Source organism: Vipera berus, assembly GCF_964194415.1.
Source record: "Vipera berus genome assembly, chromosome: 10".
Classification (NCBI taxonomy): Eukaryota; Metazoa; Chordata; class Lepidosauria; order Squamata; family Viperidae; genus Vipera; species Vipera berus.
Window position 1 is genome coordinate 19,189,379 of NC_138213.1, and position 23,682 is coordinate 19,213,060.

The 23,682-nt window shown below is 48.6% G+C and overlaps 1 protein-coding gene across 1 annotated transcript in view; it reads left to right on the forward strand.

Annotated features, from left to right (window-relative positions):
- Positions 1–10,997: 10,997 nt before the first annotated feature.
- FA2H (fatty acid 2-hydroxylase) overlaps positions 10,998–23,682 on the forward strand; it is a gene marked incomplete at both ends in the record, with an annotated part of 55,182 nt that continues 42,497 nt past the window's right edge. Inside the window, one exon of the mRNA XM_081335680.1 lies at positions 10,998–11,273. Coding sequence (XP_081191806.1) covers positions 10,998–11,273 — 276 coding nt within the window. The remainder of the gene's footprint in view (positions 11,274–23,682) is intronic.

The window sequence follows — 23,682 nt, forward strand, 5'->3', positions numbered from 1 at the left end:
TGGCGACGAAGGTGGGATCCTAGATAGCTAGACCAGATGGAATCCTATCGGCAGCCCCGGATCCAGACGCAGGACGACCGAGACGGTGGAATGGCACAACTGGGTCAGTATCCCCTTTTCAATAGCAACTGCCCAGAGGAGTGGGAAGCCTTTGTGGGGCAGCTCGAGTGCTACCTAAGGGTGAACGGGGTGAAAGATGACCGGCAGAGAGCGGCGGCGCTACTCTGCAGCTGCGGCATGGAAACGTACCAGCTGGCGGTCAGTCTCTGCTCACCCGACGACATCCACACCGTCGGGTACAACGAGCTGCTAGCGAAGCTGACTGAGCACTTCAAGCCCGAGACGTCCGAGATCGTGTGGCGGTATCGTTTTGAGAAACGGGACCAGCGGCCGGGTGAGTCTGCCAAGCAATACATGGCCGCTCTGAGGCAGGCAGCTTGCCTCTGTAACTTTGAAAACTTAGAGATCCGGCTGCGGGATCGGATCGTCTGTGGGTTGAGGGATAGGAAGCTGCGCCAGAAAATCTTCGCGAAGCAGAAGTTGACCCTGAGGGATGTCCAAGAGGAATTCCTAGCCTGGGACGTGGCCGAGGAGTCCGACGCAAGAGAGGGCAGATCCATCCACCAGTTGAGCGGTTGCGGCGACGCGGAAGGGCCAGAATCCAAAGTGGACGCCATACACCGGCAACAGCGACCCGTCACCTCCAACCATGACAACGTGAAGGAGCCAAGACCAGCCGTAGTGGACCCGAGGTGCCAGGAGTGCAGGTGCGGAGCGAACAGTCCCCGGTCTACTCAACCTCCCGGCTACAGCACAAATCGGCCCCGGTCTACCCAGCATTGCGGTTGCAGGCTCCGGTCTACCCAGCACGGTGGCTGCAGACAACCCCGGTCTAACCAGTGCTCCGGCTGTGGCACGAACAGCTCCCGGTCTACCCATTGCGCCAGCTGCGGAGGTCAGCATCCCCGGTCTACCTGCCATTTCAAGTCAGCCAAGTGTCAGGTATGCGGGAAAACCGGGCACATCGCGGCGGTCTGCAAGAGCAAGCAGCGGGATAGCCTGCACAAAGTGGAGGCGGAGTTCCAGTTCGCTACAGGTACCAGGGAGCGGTTGCCGAGACTGACGGTCAGCCACACGGAGGGACGGCCGGACGTTTGTTTAACAGGGGGCCCTGCGGCACTAACCCCGAAAATAAAATTGAGGGTGAAGCTGCAAGGGGTCCCCTGCACGATGGAACTGGACTCAGGGTCAGCCGTGTCAATCATCTCCGCCAGAACGTTTAAAGACATTTGCAAGCGAAGCAGCCAACGGGTTCCCTTGAGGCCATCCAGGCTGACCCTCTCTGACTTCCAAAACTCACCCATTAACGTTCGGGGGGAGGCGTCGATGTTGGTTCAGTACCTGGGTTCGCGGGCAAGTTAAACGTGTTGGTCATCGAAGGGCAGCGAACCAGCCTTGTGGGGTTAGGGTGGTTCAAGGCGCTGGGCATTGGAATCACGGGGATTCACCAGATGCGGAGTTGCCTTTCACTGGAAGGTATCTGCAAGGACTTTGCAGACGTGTTTGACGAGCAGCTAGGGAGATACACCGGTTCCCCAATTTCATTTAAATTAGACCCCCAGGTTCAGCCCATCCGAATGAAGGCTAGGAGAGTCCCGTTTGCGCTAAAACACAAGATAGAGCGGGAATTGGATAAGATGGTAGACCAGGGGGTGCTAACGCCAGTCAAGGGAGCAGAATGAGAAACCCCCATCGTGACGCCGCTCAAGGTGAACGGAGAGATTAGAATTTGTGCCGATTATAAGGGGACCATCAACCGAGCTTTGAGTGCCCATTCCTACCTGGTCCCCGCGGTAAGCAGCATCCTGGTGTCCCTACAAGGCGGGGCGGTGTTCGCAAAACTGGATCTTGCCCAAGCTTACCAGCAGCTGCTGGTTGACCCGGAGGCTACTAAAGCACAAACAATAATCACACACAAAGGGGCATTCCGGGTAGACTGATTGCAGTTTGGGGTAAGCGTAGCTCCTGGAATTTTCCAGGAGGTGATGGAAAGGACCCTCAAGGGAATACCAGGGGTTTGCCCCTATTTTGACGACGTCCTAATTGCAGCCAGTTCCGCGGACGTCTTGGCAGACTGATTGAAAGCGGTGCTTCAGAGGTTTAGGGCTGCAGGTCTGAAGCTCAAAAGGGAAAAATGCAAGATTGGGGTGAAGGAGACAGAGTTCCTGGGGTTCAGGATCGATGCTCGAGGCATCCATCCAGCTACATCCAAGGTCAGGGCAATCAAAGAAGCCCCAATCCCCCAAAACAAGTCTGAGTTGCAGGCATTCCTGGGCCGCCTCAACTTTTATCATGCATTCCTACCACACAAGGCAACCATTGCAGAACCGTTACACAGGCTGCTGGACAAACAGGCACACTGGGACTGGTCGGACAGACACACAAACGCGTTCAACTCACTGAAGGACTTGTTAGCAGGCAACGCGACAGTCACACACTTCAGAGACGACAAGCCAATCTGCATTGCGTGCGATGCATCCCCTTATGGGATTGGGGCAGTCCTCAGCCATTTAGAGGAGGATGGAACCCAGGCCCCCATCGCATACTACTCCCGGACCCTGTCAGCTGCAGAAAGAAATTACGCACAGATAGATAAGGAGGCGCTGGCAGTGGTTGCAGGAGTCAAAAAATTTCATGATTACCTATATGGTAGGGAGTTCCTAATATACACGGACCATAAGCCGTTGTTGGGGTTGTTTACAACAGAGAAGCAGACACCACAAATCCTATTACCCAGGATGTTACGCTGGTCCATCTTCCTGTCAGCATATTCATGCAAGCTGGTACACAGGCCGGGCAAAGAGATGGGGCACGCAGATGGCCTCAGCAGACTTCCCCTAAGGGATACTGAGCCAAACCCAGCACCTGCTGCCCAAATATTGGCAATACAGGAACTGCCAGAATGCCCCCTCAACGCAAGGGACATAGCCACAGAGACCCCCAAGGACAAGGTTCTGAGCAGGGTACAATCGTGGGTGAGCAGTGGGTGGCAGGACAAATCACCAGGGCAAGAGTTCATTGCATACTTCTCCAGAAGGCATGAACTATCAACACACAAGGGATGTCTCTTGTGGGGGAGTAGAGTCATCATTCCCACAAAGCTTAGAGAAAGAGTCCTCCTATCACTGCACGAGGGCCACCCAGGAGTGGTAAGAATGAAGGCTCTGGCAAGGAGCTACCTGTGGTGGCCAGGGTTGGACAAGGAGATAGAAGGGTTAGTAGCTGGGTGCTACACGTGCCAGAGGTCTCGGCCAGAACAGCCACATGCACCAGTTCACAAGTGGGAGGAAACACACACCCCATGGTCCAGGGTGCACATAGACTATGCAGGCCCATTCCAAGGTCACACATTTCTGGTAGCAGTAGACAGCCATTCTAAATGGCTGGAGGTAGTGCCTGTGGGCAACATGACCTCAGCAGGAGCCATCCAAGCATTGAGGGGGATGTTTGTAACGCATGGTCTGCCAGATGTGATCGTGTCAGATAATGGAACACAATTTACTTCCTCGGATTTCCAGGTGTTCCTGAGGACCTTGGGGATTAGGCATGCCACCTCGGCTCCTTTCCACCCGGCCAGTAATGGGTTGGCAGAGCGATTCGTGTGGACAACAAAGGATGCCCTCAAGCGCATAGTGCAGGGGAATTGGAAGCAAAGACTGACCACCTTCCTCCTACACCAACATGCAACACCCTGCACCGCCACAGGTAAAAGCCCAGTGGAACTCAGATGGGGCAGATGCCTCATAACAACACTGGACAGGCTTCAACCAGACAGAGTAGCAGCAGACGCCGGGACCCCTAACATCAAAACACTTTTCAACACAGGGGACCCCATCTGGGCTAGGAACTATAGCTCAGGTCACCCATGGGTGCCAGGAGAGATACTAGAGCAAACAGGACCCCTTTCCTACAAGGTAAGGGTGGAGGGGGGACTCCTTTAGAAGAGGCACCTGGACCAGCTGAGGAAAAGGGCTCCTGAAAGGGTTGTTGAGGACACACTGGAGGCTGAGGAGGAAGAGCAAACACAAACACAAACACCCAGGAGGGTTACCAGAGGGGCACAGTGGCAACCCCACTCCAGGCAGGAGACTGACAGAGAAATCAGGCAGTCACCAGAACCCAGCAGAACACAAAACCCGGGCACCGCAACACACACACACACACACACACCACAATCCACCACAACAATCACAGCAAGGAAGAGAGTCAAGAAACAGCACCACACCACCAGGAGAACCAGTCCCAAGAAAATCAAGCAGGCCGCACAAGGCTCCAAGCTACTTCGCGGACTATGTGTGTTCTTAGGGGGGTGGAGAAGCAACCAAGGGATAACAAATGTAAATTTTGTGTATAGTGTAAATAAGTGTATATAGTTATGGGAGACAGAATGACAGAGGGTAATTCCTCACTATGGGGGAAGGGGTGTAGTGTATGCTCTTAAAGCATACACGGAATGTCAGCACAGCAGGGGGCTGGACAGCTCCAGGCAATAACCGCTTTTGGCGGCAAAGCCTGAATAGAGCAAGTCGTTGACAGCCCCAGGGCATGGTCAGCTCTGGCGGGAAGCCAGGGTTTAAATCCATTGGCCACCTGCACTCCTGGCGGGAAGCCCAGGTTTGAATCTATTGGTCGCGATTCACCTGGGCAGGTATAAAAAGACGCCAGGTAACCCCTTAGCCCCAGATTCATTCCTGATCCAATAAAGAAGTACTACCCAGCTCAAGTGTCCGTCTCTCTGTGTGACCACGCGACTTTGCACAGTCCCTCACCTGCTGTTGCAACATATGGTCTGCGAAGGACTGCTCTTGAAGGTGAGAAGGACTATGGTGCAGATGCCCAACATTTCATCGAGAAGGACTTCTATGTGGATGACAGACTCAAATCCTTACCCACAGACGAAGAAGCCATAGACCTGCTCCAAAGGACACAAAGTATGCTTTCTGAAGCTAATCTCAGACTCCACAAATTTGCCTCAAACAGTGCTACAGTTATGAAAGCCTTCCTGCCCAGTGATCATGCCAAAGGATTTAAAGACCTTAATCTGGGGGTGGACACGGCCCCCAAACAAAGAAATTTGGGCCTACAGTGGAACATATCAAAGGACACCTTTGGCTTCCATATCAGCTCTGCTGATAAACCTTTCACCAAACGTGGTGTTTTGTCAGAAGTGAATATGATCCACTCGGCTTTGTGGCTCCCATCACCATACAAGGTAAATCCTTACTAAGACAGCTTTCAGAGTCTAATAAAGACTGGGATGCACCACTACCAAGAGACAAGCTCCCAAAATGGGAGTCCTGGAAACAATCTCTACATGCTTTAGATGGAATTGACATACCACGCTGTTACACTCCAGTTCCCCTTACAGCAACTCAGACCAGGGAAATCCACATCTTCTCACACGCATCCACTGAAGCCCTAGCAGCCGTTGCCTACCTCAAAGTAAGAGACTTTCTAAATCGGACCCACGTAGGGTTTTTGTTTGGCAAAGCCAAGTTGGCACCCAATCCTGAGCACACAATCCCTAGGCTCAAACTTTGTGGGGCTGTATTGGCTGTAGAGATTGTAGAATTTATATTGCGTGAGTTGGACATTCACATACATGATATCAAATTTTATACAGACAGCAAGGTTGTCTTAGGTTACATATACAACCAGACAAAACATTTTTATGTCTACGTCAGCAATTTTGTAGAAAGGATCAGGAAATCCTCAAAGCCTGAACAATGGCATTACATTCCTGCAGATCGTGCTACAAGGCCACTGTCAGCAAGTGCCTTTGCAAGTTCATTTTGGATAACAAGTCCTAAGTTCCTGCTTGATCATACAGAAGAAAGCAAAGCTGAGGTCTTCAATCTTCAAGATCCTGACAACAATCCAGAGATTCGTTCTGAAGTCAAGACTCTTCTCACCAGATCTGAGCAGAGAACCATCATGGATTGTCAACGCTTTCAACGGTTCTCCAAGTGGACAAGACTCGTACGCTCTCCAATGCTTCCGGGCTTCCGAAGGACTGTTCAAGTTTTGTCCACTGATCTCAGTCTTTGAACACGATCTGCAGATCCTGGCCCCAACCATTTTAAGAGTAGATCGAGTTCCTCTCTGGCAGTAAGGTTGAGATCAACAACAACAGCTTTGAAGGTTGCTTTCCAGGATCTGTAGTTTTCTGGACAGTCGTCAAACCTTGAGAGGCTGTTGGCGATGAGCTCTTGATGAGTTGTGTGTCTGGAGTAGTCAGAATGGTCCGGTCTTTCACTCCTTGATGCCAGAGAAACTTGTGGGGCCCCTTGGGTGTGAAAGTTCTCTGATGAATAAGGGTGAGGCATACCAGGATAAAATGATGTGGCACGAGCATCCAGCTCCTAAGGTTTGTGCTGGCTGTCGATTCAATTGTTGTTCATTGCTGGAAGTTACGTTGTCATTGGCAATAGGTGATGCAGTTTGAAGTGTTGGCACACCTGTGATGTGGGGTTGAGGAGGTGCAGGCCTTTGTAGGTTTGGGGCTTCTGTGTTGTTCGTAGGAAGCGCAGTTGACGCACCTGTGTTGTGTGGTTGAAGAGGTGTAGGCCCTTGCAGGCGTGGGGCTTCTGTGCTGTTTGTAGGAAGCATAGTTGATGCACCTGTGATGTGTTGTTGAAGAGGTGCAGGCTCTTGCAGTTCTGTGGTCTCTGAGTGGTGAGTCAGGACAGCGTTGTTCATAGGAGGTGCAGAAAATGGCTCTGCATCGTTGCAAACATTATGCCTTAACACATATTGATTGGTGTGTTCCATCGGATCTTACACTTCTATTGGGATGGAACAATCTGAATCGGAGCCTTCCTGCATTGCCTGTTCATAGACCTTCAGCTTTGCTCGGGTAGCTGCTCGTTCTTTTTCTATTTGCAGAATTTTCATTTGGGCTACCACCTCTGCTTGGTGAGCCTCCTCTTCTGCTTGGCGGGCCTTCTCCTCTGCTTGGCGGGCTTTGCTCTGAGCTTCTATTTCAGCTTCCTTTCTGGCAAAGGAAAGAAGCACATCCTTTTCTTCTGCAATCGCACGGGCCTCTACTAGCTTGTCATGTATGGATGAAGCCCTGGAGAGAGAGGATCTAGCGGAGCGTACTGTGTGTCTACTTGATGTGGACCTATGAGATCTGGTCTCCTGCAGTTCAGCAATATGGATTTTTGCCTTATTCTTTGCATCTTGCACTAGGAGATCTCTTTGCTGGTTCTGTTCTTCAATGCTGGTTAGTTCTGCTGAGGAATCAGCTACATTAAAGTCATTCAAAAAACCTGTGTATTTTGCAGACAGCTGCTGGTAACTTTCGTATGCTGGAGATAGACGACATTGAACCTCTTAATTCAACAGGATTATCCTTAAGGCTCAGCAAAACTGACATGCAGTATTCAGTTCTGTTCCATAGTTCTGACAGATTACTGGAAAATTCATCTCTAGTTGCCTCATAATTTTCTCTGAGTTTCTGGGTTGGTTTTATTGTACGCTTGGGTTTTACAGCAGGATCTTTGCACAAATCAGGGTTGTCTGGTCGAACCAGCTCTTCTGAATCAATGGGACACTCCGCCGTGGCTAGGATAGGTACAGAAAACTTCCTAGGTATTTTTAACTAATTCGGTGAACTTTGCTCTTTGACCACCAGGGGACGCCTTCTGCATGGTTAGAGACTTCAGGAAAGTTCACCCTTTGACCACTAGGGGGCAATCTACACGTGCTTGGGGACAAGCCTTTTATTTGCCGAGCGGCCACCGGGGTGCTGCTTGCGTAAGTGGGTACTTCAACGGAGTACTTCACTTGGACACAACGTCAGCCAAATTGTTTCTTCTTAGGACCACAAGTTTGTAAGCCGGTCTGGAACTCTTAAGGAACTGCTTGTCCGTATTGAGAGTGTCAACCGTAGGCTGTAAACTGTGCCGTTAACGAAGGTTAATTTGCTCCTTGTTTCTTTGTTTAAAACTAGCAGGACTGGGCTTCACATGCAGTTTAAATTTGCACAGTATAAACTTCAGTTTGGCCACCAGAGGTGGCTGCCTGCTTTGACATAAATCCAAGCTTACTGTTTACTTGCATTCCAAGGGTAGGGCCTCTTTCACTGAGCAGTAAACCAAGGGCTTGGTTACCAAGGCAACTAATTGTTTTATGGCCCTTTATTGCTGCTTTCAGTGGTCTTGTTGAAGAAAGGGAGTTAGCAAAACTGTCAACCCTTTTCTTTCCCCGTTTGAGTAAAAATTCAGCTCTGAACACAAATTGGTTTGCAACAGTAAATCTTTAATCTTCCCAATGAAATTTGGGTGACTAGGAGATTACGAACAGACAGTCTCTACATTTGTAAACATTCAAAGTACATCTTAGCAGAGTTCATTTGCATTTCAAAACCTCTCCAATTACTTAAGACGCTGGCTAGGAGACAGTAAGATTTTAACAAGCCCTGGCTGATTTCCTCAGGAATACAGGAAGAGCCAATTCACAGAAACACAATCCTAGAGACACGGCTCTGCCTCTTGCAAAATCAGCTGGGGAATTGCGAATTACTCATCTCCTTTTTATGGCAGGCATGCACTATTTCAAAGCGCCTTTTGACTGCTCGCAGATATACGAATTGCAGGCAGAAGGAATTCAAATTCCATCTTCTGTCTATTCTGAATCAAGACTGCTGTATTGTGATTGATGATATTATCACTATTCAGTTCTCTTCAGATAGCTGAACTCATCAAATACCTTGATCATCCAGAAATACCTTTATTTGCATGTAGCATAGATTACAGCATGATAAGGTGAGTTAGGAGATATTGTACAGTATTCCAAGGTCAGAAGATGGTAATAACTCACAGCGCCTGGAGCACATGTCTGCTGGTTATCACATGTCTGCCCGTAAGGAGCAGGAGCATCTCCAGGGACCAATAAGGAGGAAGTCAATCCCAGAAAGGGGAAATACATCACAAAGGGGGAGGTATTGGCTGACCCAATTAGCATAATGTATAATTTCCCAAAACAGCCACGTAGTGGCAGCACATTCCCCTTTAATTTTTAAAACTGTAGTCAGTTTCCTATGTATGTCTAGCAGTGTCCTTTTCCTATCATTTGCTTGGCCTGCCGTTTATAACTTCACCTCCAGTACTTAACTTCTCAAACAAAGTCTGCCCTACATCTGATCTGTCATTCCTTTCGTTAGCGTCTTTTGGACAACATTTCTCCATAGCATCGTCACTTGCATTGCATGTAAAAAGGGGATGCCGTTTGGATTGTTGCAACTGGGGTTACTATCTTGACAGTTTTAATTCCCCCCACCAAAAATGGGCAGGACCCCCCCATTCTGACACTTTTATGTCTTTTCCCTCTCTTGAGGGCAATTATTTCAGTAGACAAGACCAGCATGAACTTGGCCATTACTTCCCAGGTAATGGGGAGAAAACTTCACAGATTTTACAGGCTTTGAGGGACTCCTTGGCTGGGGTTGAAGGGGGGGGTAAAGAAGAGGGGCTGGGGAAGAGGGCAGGCAAGGAGGGGAAAGGGCGGGGCTGTGAACAGGGTTGTGTCCCTGTTAGGTGCAAGGGCGGAGAGCATGGCAGCTTCTAAAGAAGACAGCCTTGTCTTAGTACCAGGAGATTTCTTCTTTCAATCAATCAGAATAGAGCTGGAAGGGACCTTGGAGGTCTTCTAGTCCAACCCCCTCCTTGAGCAGGAGATCCTATACCAGGGGTCTTCAAACTTGGCCCTAACTCTCAGAATTCCTCAGCCGGGCAAGCTTGGGAGTTGAAGTCCACAACTCATAAAAGGGCCACGTTTGAAGACCCCTATCCTATATCATTTCATTTCCTCCTCTACCTTTTGGCTGGCAGTTTGTTTGTTAGATATAAACGTAGCTTGTTTTTTATTCAGGATTTCAAGGAAGCAGAGTGTGTGGACCCTGCTCCTTTGTCCCCTAACAACTCCACTGCTGGGGAGTACAGGTAGCCCTTGACTTACGACCACAATGGATCCCCAAACTCCTGTTGCTAAATGAAACATTTTGTTAAGTGAGTTTGCCCCATTTTACAACTTTTCTTGCCCCATTCGTTAAGCGAATCACTGCAGTTATTCAGTTAGTAACCCGGTTGTTAAGCGGATCTGGCTTCCCCCATTGACTCTGCTTGTCAGAAGGTCACAAAAGGGGATCACGTGACCCCGGGGCACGGCGACCGTCATAAATATGAACCAGTTGCCAAGCGTCTGAATTTTGGTCACGTGACCCAAGGGGATGCTGCAATGGTCGTAAATGTGAAAAACAGGCACAAATCACACTTTTTCCAGTGCAGTTGTAACTTTGAACGGTCACGAAACGAACTGTTGTCAATCGAGGCTCCTGGTCGCGTGTCCTCCCGCTGGACGGGGCCGCTTCTCAGGCTCCGCTGAGCGGAGCGGTGCGGGTGGGCAGGAGATCTTCCCAGGCGAGCCAGATTTTCGCGCCGGGGGGGATTCCGAGGCGGGAGGCTCCCGGCGCTTTGCGGCGCGCTCCTCGCTGTGCCGCGGCCGTCCGCCCGCCCCGTCCCAAGAGCCCGGCCTCCCCCCCTCGCTCCACCGGGGCCGTCGCAGGCCCGCCGAGGCCGCGGCTCCCCGGGTCCGGGCTCTCAGCGGGTGCGCCGCGCGCGACGCCGCCTCGTCCCTCCGCCCGACCCGGCCAGCCGCCCGCGGGTCGTGCGAAGGAGCCACAGCGCGTCCACGGGGACGGTCCGGCTCGGCTCAGGAGGCTCGGCCGGGGCCGTCTCGCGGGGTCTTGCCCGCCGGGGGAAGCGGCACTCTGCGCGCGCTCAGGGGCCCCCTCCCCGCGCCGGCGGGCCCGGCGGGCGGGCGGCCGCGGGGCGGGCGCGATGGCTGGGCGGAGGAGCGGCGGGGCGGGGCGGGGCGGGGCGGGTCGGCCTGCAGGTGCTGGTCCCGCGCGCCCGAGCCCCGCCAGAAGCTCCGCGATGGCTGCCACGACGACGACGACGACGGCGACGGGCTCCTTCAGCCGCGCCGAGCTGCGCGCCCGCTGCGCCCAGGGCGCCTGCCTGGTGCTGAGCGGCCGCCGCCTCTACGACCTCAGCGCCTTCGCGCCCCTCCACCCGGGCGGGCGGCGGGCGCTGCTGGAGCGGGCCGGCACCGACGTGAGCGAGGCGCTGGACGGCCCGCCGCACCGGCACTCGGCCAACGCGCGCCGCTGGCTCCAGCAGTACTACCTGGGCGAGCTGGAGCCCGAGCAGGTAAGAGGCGGCGGGCGAGGGCCACGCGGGCTCCCCCGGGCCGGCTGCGGCCTCCCGGCGGGATGCTCGCCCGACGGCCAGGCTGTCCTGCCGCGGGGCCAAGGCAAGGCCGAGCCTTCAAGGCGCGGAAGCTGAAAACGGCCGCGAGCGGGGGAAGAGCGGGCTGCCTCTCCATCCTCCAGCCCAGCCCGAGGCTGGTGGCGGCGACCGGCCGCTGAGCCCGCATCCCGCTCCCGACCAGCCGCTTCGGACTTTCCCAGGCGGGCCCTTCTGGGCCCTCGGACTTCATCTGCCAGCCTTCTCTGAGGGGAATTCTGGGAGTTGAAGTCCACGGCTGGCAGGCGCCACCCGCTTCGGGAGGGTCTCATGCTCCCTCCAAGCACTCTAGGGCACGTCTTGAACTCAGAGCCGTAGTTAACCAAAGCAGATGCCTGAATAGCTGCTCTCTGGGGAACGATAGCCTGGAAGCAATTGCAACAGCCCGTGGACTTATATGGCGCTGCTTCACAGTGCTTCACTGAGTCAGCATTTGCCCCCTCTCCCCCCCCAAAATCTGGGTCCTCATTTTTCCCCACTTCAAAAGGATGGAAGGCTGAGTCCACCTTCAGCCGTTGAGAAGCGCTCTCCAAATGAGTAAAGCTCCAGATTCCGTCACCCCCAGTTAGGATTGGCTGTGCACAATGGGTGCTGGGTGTGGTACCTGTACAATTTGGAGAACTGATCCTGAGTGCCATAGTAGGTGAGCGTGGACACCCGTTTATTTCAAGCGTCCTCCATTTCAATCCCAGCAGCAGTCCAGGCAACCACAGATGTTAAGTTCTGGGTTTTTCTACATGGGCTCAGCTGATGCACTGGGGTGCCCCCCCCTAGGGTTTCTTTTCGTCATTTTTGAGATGATGAAAAATTGCACAATAAAAAAAAATTACCTTCACTGTGATTCTTAGCGCATTGCCATTGTCTTGGTGGTGGCATCATGGACGTGGCTTTCTGTGGCTTCTCCTGACACGCTCTTTTGACTTTGCTGTTTAACCTGCATGTATCACACAGAGGCACAGTCACAAAAATCTATGCTCCTGCTTTAGGCTGAGGGAGGTATCAGAGTAGATCATGTATCTATTTAGTTCAGAGTTGATTTCTTAAGGATTCAGGTAAAAGGTAGGACTGGGTGGAGTGGAGGCCGATTTGTGCCAGAGCAAATATGGAAAGGGTTCTGTGTGACACTGGCAGCAACCAGCAAACTTGGTTCACTAATGATTAGCTTTCTCGCTGCCTCCCGCGCCAGTTCTTAGCTCTCCTGCCTTACTGTGATTTTTTTTCTGCCCCTTTGCATCTGCCTTCTTCCTCTGCAATTGCTTGGGTTAGCATGTCACGACTTATTATTTATTTATTTATTTATTTCTATCTTGCCTTTATTATTTGCACAAATAATTCAAGGTGGCGAATATATCCAGTATACCTTCCTCCTCCTATTTGCCCCACAACACCAACCCTGTGGGGTTAGTCAGCTGGTTTTCAAGCCTAAGGCAGGACTAGAACTCACCGTCTCCTGGTGACTGGCCCAAAGTCACCCAGCTGGTATTCATGCCTAAGGTGTGACTAGAACTCACCATCTCCCTGTTTCTAGCGGGTGCCTTAACCACTGGACCAAACGGGCTCTCAGTTTTTTGTTTTTTTTAGATTTGTTGAGTCCACCTCCTAGCTGATAAATCACGATTTTCCAGTCATGGGGACTGGAGCCTGGCTCTCTTCACGGCCCAACCAAACAGCAGGAGGATTTGATTGAGTTCAGGAACAGAGCTCTTTCTTAGCAAACAATCTAATGAGTTGAGAGCAGCAAAGAACATATTCAAGATGATGGCCAACGCAGCTAACTTTAAACAAGCCAGCTGGAAGGGGCTCATGCAACCTTTGGAAACCCCCAGACAAAGATGACCAAACCAAGATTAACCCTTAGAGAGTTTCAAGGGTATAACTACATTGCCTACATGTTGACCCGTACTAACGGTGCCGTGTTATTTTTTTCCTATTCCATCAGCTCTCAATGGCACAGGAACAGCGACAGAGATTTTTACAGTGACTTTCACTTAGGAAAGGCAGTGACATCAGGCCCAGTTAAGGCTTTCCCCAAAGGTAACGGGGAAGCTTCGGGCTGGTGGAAGTTGGACACTTGACTACTGGATGGCTTTTCTTTGTCTTCCTCCTCCTCCTCTGCAGTTAGGATTAATTCTGCCGGGGAGGAAGGGAAAAGCAGCACGCCAGGAAGAGTGAGCTTCTGGGTTGAAAGAACCACATGGCACAGAGGTTTGGCACAAGTCACCGTGAAATAATCCCCACGTGGTCTAATGGTCAAGATCAGGGCTAAAATCAGTGAGCTAGCCCTAACAGACTTATACACTGTACCACTTCACAGTGCTTTGCAGCCCTCTCTAAGTGGTTTACAGAGTCAGCCTATCGCCCTGAACAATCTGGCTCCTCATTTTTACCAACCTCGGAAGGATGGAAGGCTGAGTCAACCTTGAGCCGGTCAGGATTGAACTTCTGGCAGTGAACAGTGAGTTAGCTGCAATACTACATTCTAATCACTGCACCAGCATGGGAAAGCAGCTTGTTCATTTCCTTGCTGGGTTTAGACCGTGCCTTACTATGTAAAACTGAAAATGACACACCTGGCCCTCCCTCTGTTAATTTCCCTCACTCCCAGAGAATAATTCCCAGCAGATTGGGTAACTTTCCAATGGTTGCTGATTCTTGGGTTGTGCCATCTTAGCTCTAGGTGGTGTCTCCATCTGAGCTGCCATCTGTTACTTCTTCTCCTTTGACACCTCACAGGCAGTTGAGTAATAAAACCAAGAGCAGGCCAAGGCAAGGTTCCGTGATGGGTTCTCTAGCTTTCCATGGAGAAAGGCCAGCTTGGTTGTTGGCAATTCCTGTTAATCAGCCTAACTGCCCTCCCAACCCGACCTCCTCCTAGAGGAACTCGGCCTGGCTCAGCATCCTTGGAATTGTGGCTGCCACATATCTGGAGGGCTCTTGATTGTGGAGCTGCTTTTCTGGGTGAATAGCAAGCATGCTGCCAGAAATGCCTGAGATGTTGTTTGCTGCACATGAGCTGAGGTGTGGAAGGAGGAGGAGGAGGAGGAGGAGCAACATCTGGAATTGAATAACTAAAGATGGTTGTAGTTATGTGGGGCCATCCTGGGGCCCTTGGCCGTTCAGTGTATCTAGTCTAACAAAGAGAAGGATTAGGGGTGATAGGATAGCCATCTTCCAATATTTGAGGGGCTGCCACAAATTCTCCAAAGCACCAGCGGGCAGGAAAAGACATTACAGGTGGAAGCTCAGAGGGAGACACCAACTAGAACCAAGGAGAAAATTCTTGGCAGTGAGAACAATTAACCGGTGGAATGGCTTGCCTCCAGCAGTTGTGGGTGCTTCATCACTGGAGGTTTTCAATGGACAACCGTTTGTTAGGCGTGGTATAGGGTCTCCTGCTTGTGCAGGGGGTTAGGCTAGAACAGGGGTCCCCGACTCCCAGTCTGTGGAGGGCACTGGTCCGCAGCATGCCAGCAAGCGGGCCACACAAACAAGCAAAGCTCCATCCTCAGGATGCAGGCAGTATTCAAGACCACACCCCCTCTGGTCCATGGAAAAACCTTTCTTCATGGCACCAGTCCCTGGTGCCCAAAAGGCTGGGGACCTCTGGGCTAGAAGACCTCCACGGTCCCTTCCAATCCTGATATTCTGTATTCAGGAGACTGCTATGAGCCTCCCATGCCCTGCTCTCCTGGGAACCTGCTTGTCAGTGAGTGCCACTTTCCCTGTACTTGGCCACACTACCTGTGCGTAACTAGCACCTTTCCCCCCCCCTCTTCTTCTTCCTCTCTGTGCCCTCTCTGGAATCCCCCATCTCCCCCTGTCCCTGCTCTGGCAGAACTAGTCCAGCCAGATCCCAGCAACTGGCTGAACTCAACAAACGGGTTCTTATTCTCCTTCCTTTGAAATGCCAGTGGTGCTGTAAATCTACACAATTGCCGCCTGGTACCAAAGGGGCGGCTTCTCTGCCTCCAGCACAAGCTGCCGCTCCTCGCTGTTGTGCTTGTGTTTCTTTCTTGGAGGCTGACTTTCTCCTGCCCTTGGCAAAGTCTGACCCGCGCAGCAGGCTTCCTTACTCACTACTTATTCGGTGGTCAGCACAGAGGGTTGGGACAGAGCTCCTAACAGCTACACCACTGTTTCTCAAGCTTGGCAACTTGAAGATGGGTGGACTTCAGCTCCCGGGATTCTCAGCTATGCTGGAATTCTGGGCATTGAAGCCCACCCATTTCTTCAGTTGCCAAGCTTAAGAAGCACTGAGCTACATGGAGGGCTCCCTGTGGTTCTCCTTTGGGAGTGGATTCTCATTGTGACCTTCTTTGGCCCAAAGTTGTGCAGTTGACTCTCATGGATAAGATAACGGGGAGAAATCGGGGTCATATTTGTAATTGAGTGCCTTAACAACTAGAGCTGTCAGGCTCTTAAGGACAAGTTAAATTGTTCCAAAATTACCTCCCCTCCCCTCCAAAGAAACCTTTCCAATTTAAAAGACTGCAGAACCGGTCCCCAAATTTTAAACGGCAAAAATCATAGCCTCCTAGTGCTGGAAGGGACCTTGGAGGTCTTCTAGTCCAACCCGTTGCTCAAGCAGCAGACCCTACACCGTTCCAGACAAGTGGCTGTCCAGTCTCATCTTAAAAACCTACAGTAATAGCGAATTCACAACTTCTGAAGGCAAGCCGTTCCACCCATCAATTGTTCTTCCTCTCAGGAAATTTCTCCTTGCTTCTGGGTTGAATCTCTCCTTGGTATCTTTCCAACTGTTACTTCTTGTCCTGCCTGCAGATGCATTGAGGAATAGGCTGACCCCCTCTTCTTTCTGACAGCCCCTCAAGTATTGGAAGACTGCTATCATTTCCCCCCTAACTCTTCTCTTCATTAGGCTGAACATACCTAGTCCCCTAATCCCCCTGAGTCCTTCGGGAGAAGGGCGGTATATAAATAAAATAATAATAATAATAATAATAATAATAATAATAATAATAATAATAATAATAATAATAATTATTATTATTATTATTATTAACCATTCATCATACGGTTTAGCCTCCTGAACCCTTATCAGGGTTGTTGCTATTCTCTGCACTCTTTCTCAGCACTTCATGGTGACCAGATGTGGATGTGGTATTCCACGTGTGACCTCACTAGGGTTGTATGGTGGTACTATCACTTCTCTTGATCTTCATGCTATCCCTCTGTTGATGCAGCCTAGGACTATGTTGGCTTTTTTGGCAGCTGCAGCACACGGCTGGCTCATATTTAGGTGATTGTCCACTAGGACTCCAAGATCTCTCTTACAGTTGCTATTCTTGAGCCAGGTACAGACACAATTAAGAAGCCAAAGATTTTATTCCTGTTTTGGTTTACAGCAGGAAAGCCAAAATAGAGCTGCCCACTGGGAATACGTGAAAGGCTTCTCTCACTCAACGTTTACTGAAACAGTTAAGCTAATTTATAAATGGAAATAGGTAAATATAATGGAAAGAGCCAGAGTTATGGAGATTGGTCTGACTGTATCTCTTCTGGAACAATTCAGATATACCATGCATCAAGTTTCAGAAATTTGAGGGGGGAGGGGGGGAATGAAATATGTGGGGGGAAAATGCATCCTTCCTAAAATTCTATGGGAAATATAAACATTTTTAATATTTATTTATATTTATAAAATAAAAGGGTTAGGTGGAAGCCTCAAAAAAGGTTTGCAGTTGGCTATTGCTGCTGGGAACGAAATAAGATGGAAATAACTTCAGATCTATACCAGTGAAGGCTGAGATGTGAGAAGGGAAGCTCCGCCAGCCCTGAAGTGTCTCCCACATACGACTCACTGAACCGTTCCTTATGGATCCTTGTTAAAATGCATTGCGTGCTTATATTCTAACCTGGAATGGAAGGAGGAAGAAGATAAATTAGGAATTCATAAATAGATAGAAAGTTATAGAAGAAAAGAAAATAGATTTCAAAGCCAAGTTATGTCAAGAGAGATGAAGAGCTTACTAAAGACAAAATATTGGAAGGGTAAAAAAAAAACCAGAATCAGAGTAGAGCCGAAAGGGACCTTGGAGGTCTTCTAGTCCAGCCCCCTGCTCAAGCAGGAGACCCTATACCATTTCAGACAAGTGGCTGTCCAGTCTCTTCTTAAAAACCTCCAGTGATGAAGCAGCCACAATGTCTGAAGGCAAAGCTGTTTGCTGCTACAGGAAGGTAACAGGGCTGAATAATAATCAGTCGAGTTATAATGCATGGTCATGCATTTCTGATTGCTTTCCATTGCCTAGCCGCACTTTGAAACAATAAAAAACAGTTTCAGAAGTCGGATAAAGAAGTAAAAATGTATTCAGAAATGTCTATTCAGTGGTTCAGTCCACGTAACAGTTGTAATTTCTGGGTGATTAAAGTTGCCTACAGTAGGTGATGTTTGTGGTGATGGTCTAATACAGGGGTAGGCAGCCTTGGCTCTTTTATGACTCGTGGACTTCAACTCCCAGAATTCCTGAGCCAGCGTGGCTCAGCTTGGAAAGCTCTCCCTTTCCCCTCAGCATGGCTGGCTCAGGAATTCTGGGAGTTGAAGTCCACGAGTCATAAAAGAGCCAAGGCTGCCTACCCCTGGTCTAATGTCTTCTGCAAATCGACCCCATTTGGGCCACTTACAGTATTTGGGACATGGTCTGATATGAAACAGGGAATAGATTGATGCAGTAGCTAGATTAAGTGTGCTGTGCAAATGCGCGATTGAATCTGGCTGGGTTGGCACATTCAACCTTCTCTGGCTAAAGAGGAGGACAGGTGTCTTGTGTGGTCTTTTGAAAAGTTGGTCAGTGACGTTGGGTTTGCTTAGCTTCCTGCTTTGATTTGGAATCTCTCATGAATCCATCATATTTGAGAGCTTCGTTGATGGGTGCCCAAATTTCCTGTGTCAAGGTATAAATCACCTTAGTAGAGGGCGAAGGATTGTGCTTCAGAGGATGCATGATGTGCATTAAGGAAGGAAATAAAACACAACGCATAATCTTACTAAATACCTTTTAATTACAAAAATATAAAAACTAAATATATATTATAAAGAGAGCTAGCTGACTACATCCTAACGTAACAGACAGTAACAGCAAAGTGAAAGAATTAAGAATAACTGTGAGAAACTTTTTCTAGACATGCGCACAAAACAGTCTGAAACCATAATATAACTGGTCATATGGGATTCACTATGGTTACCAGATAAGTTATCACCACAGGTGTAGAAAGCAGGGGAAATGTACAGTTAGAAATGAACTTTTCTGACGAACAAAAAAAAACGTGCAGTGACATTCCCCTTCTTTCGTCAGCAAAGTGAAAACTCAAGTAAGGCACATCTTCTCACGCAGATACTCATGCTGGGCTGTAGGAAGTGGTTTGTTCAGCATATCAGCAATTTGATCACGTGTGGGTACATACTGTAACGTCACAAAACCTTGTTTAACCAGTTGTCTTATGTTCTGATATCGGATGTCAATGTGTCTGGACCTTGAACCTGTAAAACGTGTTTCAGAAATATAAACCACAGATTCATTATCTTCCATCACAGTGATCGGTCGAATCGGATGTGTCCAGATATCTGTGACTAAAGCATCAAACCAGGTTAAAGAATTGCATGCATCAGACACACAAGCATACTCAGCTTCTGTAGAGGAACAAGAAACAAAATTCTGTTTACGCACATGCCACTAAACAAGACATCCATTTAAGAACATCATGTAACCTGAAGTACTTTTCCGTGACTTCTTATCACTCGCCCAATCTGAATCTGCATAACAACATAACTCTGCATAATCAGTATGTGTTGGTTCCAACAACAACTTCATGTCTTTTGTGTGTTTTAGATACCTCAATAACTTTTTAACACATGTCCAATGAAACTGTTTTGCCTTGCCTACATGTCGTGATAAAAGATTAACACTAAGTGCAATGTCAGGTCTAGTCCAACTACTAATATACAGCAGCGACCCAATGACCAAGCGATATAGTGTTTGATCTTCAAACTCAGGACTTGGTTCATGTGCCAAAATGTGAAAATCGGTTTGCATGGGTATACTCACAGGCTTAGCGTCCTCCATGTTGCAGTGATGTAACAGTTGTTCAATCTTCTCTTCTTGTGTGAGACTAAACCCCTTCTGAGTTTTGACAACTTGAACACCTAAATAAGTGTTAATACATCCTAAAGACTTCAATGTGAAAAACTTTTGTAACACTTTAGCAAAAACCTCACTCATCTGCTTATTTGGACCAATATAAACAATATCATCGACATAAACAAGGATTATCTCATACCTATTACCAGATCTTTTAGTAAACACGCATTCATCTGTTTCGGACTTAATAAAGCCCATTGAATTTAGTTTGTCAGAAAGACATAAGTACCCCATTAAACCAGACTGTTTCAGACCATAAAGACTTTTGTGTAGAAACCAGGTATCCCCTTCTTGCTGTCGGAAACCTGGAGGACCTTTCACGTAGATGTCTTCATCTAGATCAGCGTGTAGATAAACCATTTCAACGTCAAACTGGAAAACTTCTAGGCCAAGGATAGTTGCAGTGGCTAAAGCAATTTTCACACTCTCAGTCCGCACTGTGGGTGAGTATGTATTTGTATAGTCCTCAGGATAACGTTGAGCGAAACCCTGGGCTACAAGTCTAGCCTTGTACAACGACTCACCATTTGGCTTCTTTTTGATCCTGTAGACCCATTGAGTACCAATAACTTTCTTGTTGGCTGGAGGGCTTGCAGGTGTAAACACTTGAAGTTTCTTTAGACTGTCCATTTCAGCCTGCATTGCCTCAAACCATTTATCTTGCTCTGATTCAGGAAGATGTTTGATCTGTGTGAACTTCTCAGGTGGAAGTGTAACATTACAAATCAAAGGTACAGGTGTTTTTGTTACGTGCCACGAATAACGTTTTGGAGGGATTCCCTTTGTGGACCTCTTGGAACGTCTTGTAACAACCGTCCATTCTTCTTCCGTGTTGTCCTCGTCTTCATCATCGCCAGCGGCAGCATCGGCGGCTTGCGAAGACGGAACAGTAGGTTGAGAAGAACTCGTGGGAGGGACAACCTCCTGTGAATCTTGATCATCAGGTTGTGTGGCATCAGCAACATCATCTCTAGGAAAATAAACTCCAGGATCGTTAGAATGAATCCTGGACCAGTCAGCATCTTCCTCAAAAGTAGCAGATTGTGAAACCACAATAACATGATGAGAGTCAATGTATTTGCTCCATTTTGAATTATCATCAATACCCATAAATCTCATCCTTTTTGCTGCAGGACCCCCTTTCTTTCTTTGGGCTAAGGGAATATTCACCATAGCGTATGAACCAAAAATATGGAGATGTGAAAGATCAGGTTTGTGTCCATACAACATGAAATAAGGGGTCTGATTTATCACACCACTCCAAGTACGGTTGATGATATGGTTAGCATATTTGATAGCTTCACCCCAGTATGGAAGACCAAGGTTGGCGTCTTCAAGAAGGCAACGCATCATGGTTTGCAAAACCCCATTTCTGCGTTCTGCCACTCCATTTTCAGCTGGAGTATAAGGAGCAGATGTCTGATGTACTATCCCATTCTCACGCATCCAGTCCTGGAAACGCTGAGACATAAATTCAGCACCACGATCACTCTGGATTCTGGCAATGTTGACCTCGAATTGGGTATAGACAAGACTAGCAAAGTCTTTAAAGATCTGAAAGGTCTCAGATTTTTCTTTCATAGGATATACATATCCATATCTAGAATAATTATCAACGATTGTCAAGAAATATCTTTTACCACCAAGTGTTGGTGCAAAAGGACCCACTATGTCAGTGTGTACCAAATCAAATATGCGTGTTGACAGACGTGTAGCGTGTTTTGGAATTGCTGCTGCTTTGGATTTGGCTTTCTTGCAGACAGCACAGTCCAAGAACACCTTACACCCCTTTAGATCCAAACCTCTTGCAAACTCTGGCATCTTCTTCAGAACCTTTGGAGTAGCAACAGGATCTCTCTCTGGGATGTCTCTCTCTGGGCCTGTGATTTTTGGAACGTGTATACTTGCCTGCTCTTGCTGCTTAGACTTTGGTTTTATGTAATAAACACCACCAACCACCATGGTTTCAGCAACAATATCTCCATCTTTGACTATATAACTTGCTTTTTCAAGATGATGGACCTGAAAATGAGAAAACCTAGACAAATGACTCTGACTAAGCAAATTACTACTGGCAGACGGAACGTAGTAAACATCTGGAATGAGAGCACCGAGCTCTTCAATATAAACAGTTCCTTTTCCCATGACCTGAAGAGGATGATTTGAAAAAGAGTAAAGTTCACAAAGTTCAGGTTGAGGCTCGTGCATCTCTGTGTAAAGCTCTTTTCTGTAGGTAACATGTAATGCTGCTCCACTGTCCAAAGTCCAAAGAAGTCGTCTGTCGTACTCTGGTTGAGACTGTGGATGGTTGGTCACAACCAATGTGACAAGTGGAGCTTGTGGATCACGCCTGGAACCACGACCCCAACCTTGTCGTCCGCCTCTACCTCTGCCTCCTCTGGAATCTGTTCCTCTGGGCTGGTACGTGACGGGCGCTGGAACTCGTTGGGGACAATCCCGGGTGGCGTGTCCCACACGACTGCAGATGTAGCATCTTGGCATCGTTGGAACGTAGGCCCTTCCACGGAAGGGACGCCTCACTGAAGCCTTTGATGCAGGTGGTTCCCTTAAATGTGGCGCAGCTTGCATAAGTGCCTCTTCTTCGGTTAAAATTCTGCATACATGATCCACTGTGCATTGAGCAATAGGCACTTGATTGATCTTGGAAATAGCATCTTTCCACTCATGATTCAAAGAATTGATGATAATGCTGATCATTTGAAAATCATCAATAGGATAGCCTTTTTCACCCAGTTCTTTTCTAATACCTTTCATTTTAGTCAAATGTGCTCCAATATGTTCACCAGGTTTTAATCTGGAACCATGGAACTCAGACAAAAGTAAACATGTAGACTCAATTGACGTAGGCTGATAACATGTCTCTAACTGAGTCCAAATTTGTTGGGCAGTTGCATCTTGTGAAAACGTGAGCTGCAATTCAGTGTCCATTGACATCAATAATGTTGTGCATGCTCTATTATCCAAGTCCCATATGTCAGGAGTCCATGGCTGGGCAGGAGGATTAAACACCATCATGTGAGTACCTTCTCTGCGTAGCAAAAGTCCAACCTCACTGACCCAAGCCCTGTAATTCTGTCCTGACTTCTTTAATTTTGAGTCACCAGCCAGTGGTACAATAGAAGGTGTTTGATGAGGAATATACAATTGAGGTACTGGCTGTGCAGGTTGTGCTATCCGACAACCTGGCTTGCTTGTTTGAGTCAGTCCTGACTCCCGGTGACTATCTGGGCAGTTCCCTGTAATACCCTCAGTGACATTTTAAAAGTGGTTTATCCTGGCCTCCTTGCTAGGGCTGAAAGGGAGAGATTGTGGCAAAAACTCTGTGGTTAAGGTAAAATTACACCTCCGACTCTCCCAGATTCCAATCCAGCACCTTCAACCACTTGGTTTAACTGGCTCTCCTCTGATCCCTGATTCCTGCACTGGAGAGCAGCGAAATCACAGGGCCTGCTCATTTGGCTGCCTGATTCGAGCCACACCAGCGGCTGAAGAGATTCTTCCAGGCCGGGGGCTGACAAGGGAAGGGACCCTGGGGCGGTGACCAGAGGGAGGCTGAGACTGCCCTGGTTTAGACCAGGTTCTGCAGCTGGGCCAGTCCATTCCAGGAGGAAAAAGTGAGGTTCTTGGGCATTTCAGTGCCTCTAGTCCAGACCATAATGAATATACAAGTAGTCCACAACTGAGCTCAAAATTGCAGGTGCGAAGTGGGACATTGGCTAAGTGAGTTTTACTCCATTTTACGACCTCTCTGGCTACTGTTGTTAAGTGAATCACTGCACTTGTTAAGTTAGGAACATGGTTGTTAAGTTAATCTGGCTTCCTCATTGATTTTGCTTGTCAGGAGGTCACAAAAAGTGATCACATGATCCCAGGACCTTGCAACTGTCATACATATGAACCAGTTGCCAAGCGTCCATATTTTGATCATGTGACCAAGGGGATGCTGCAACGGTTGTAAGTGAAACATGGTCGTAAGTCATTTTTCTCAGTGCTGTTGTAACTTTGAACGGTCACTAAACAAATGGTTGTAAGTCAAGAATAGAATAGAATATAGAATGGAATAGAATAGAATAGAATATAGAATAGAATAGAATAGAATAGAATAGAATAGAATAGAATAGAATAGAATAGAA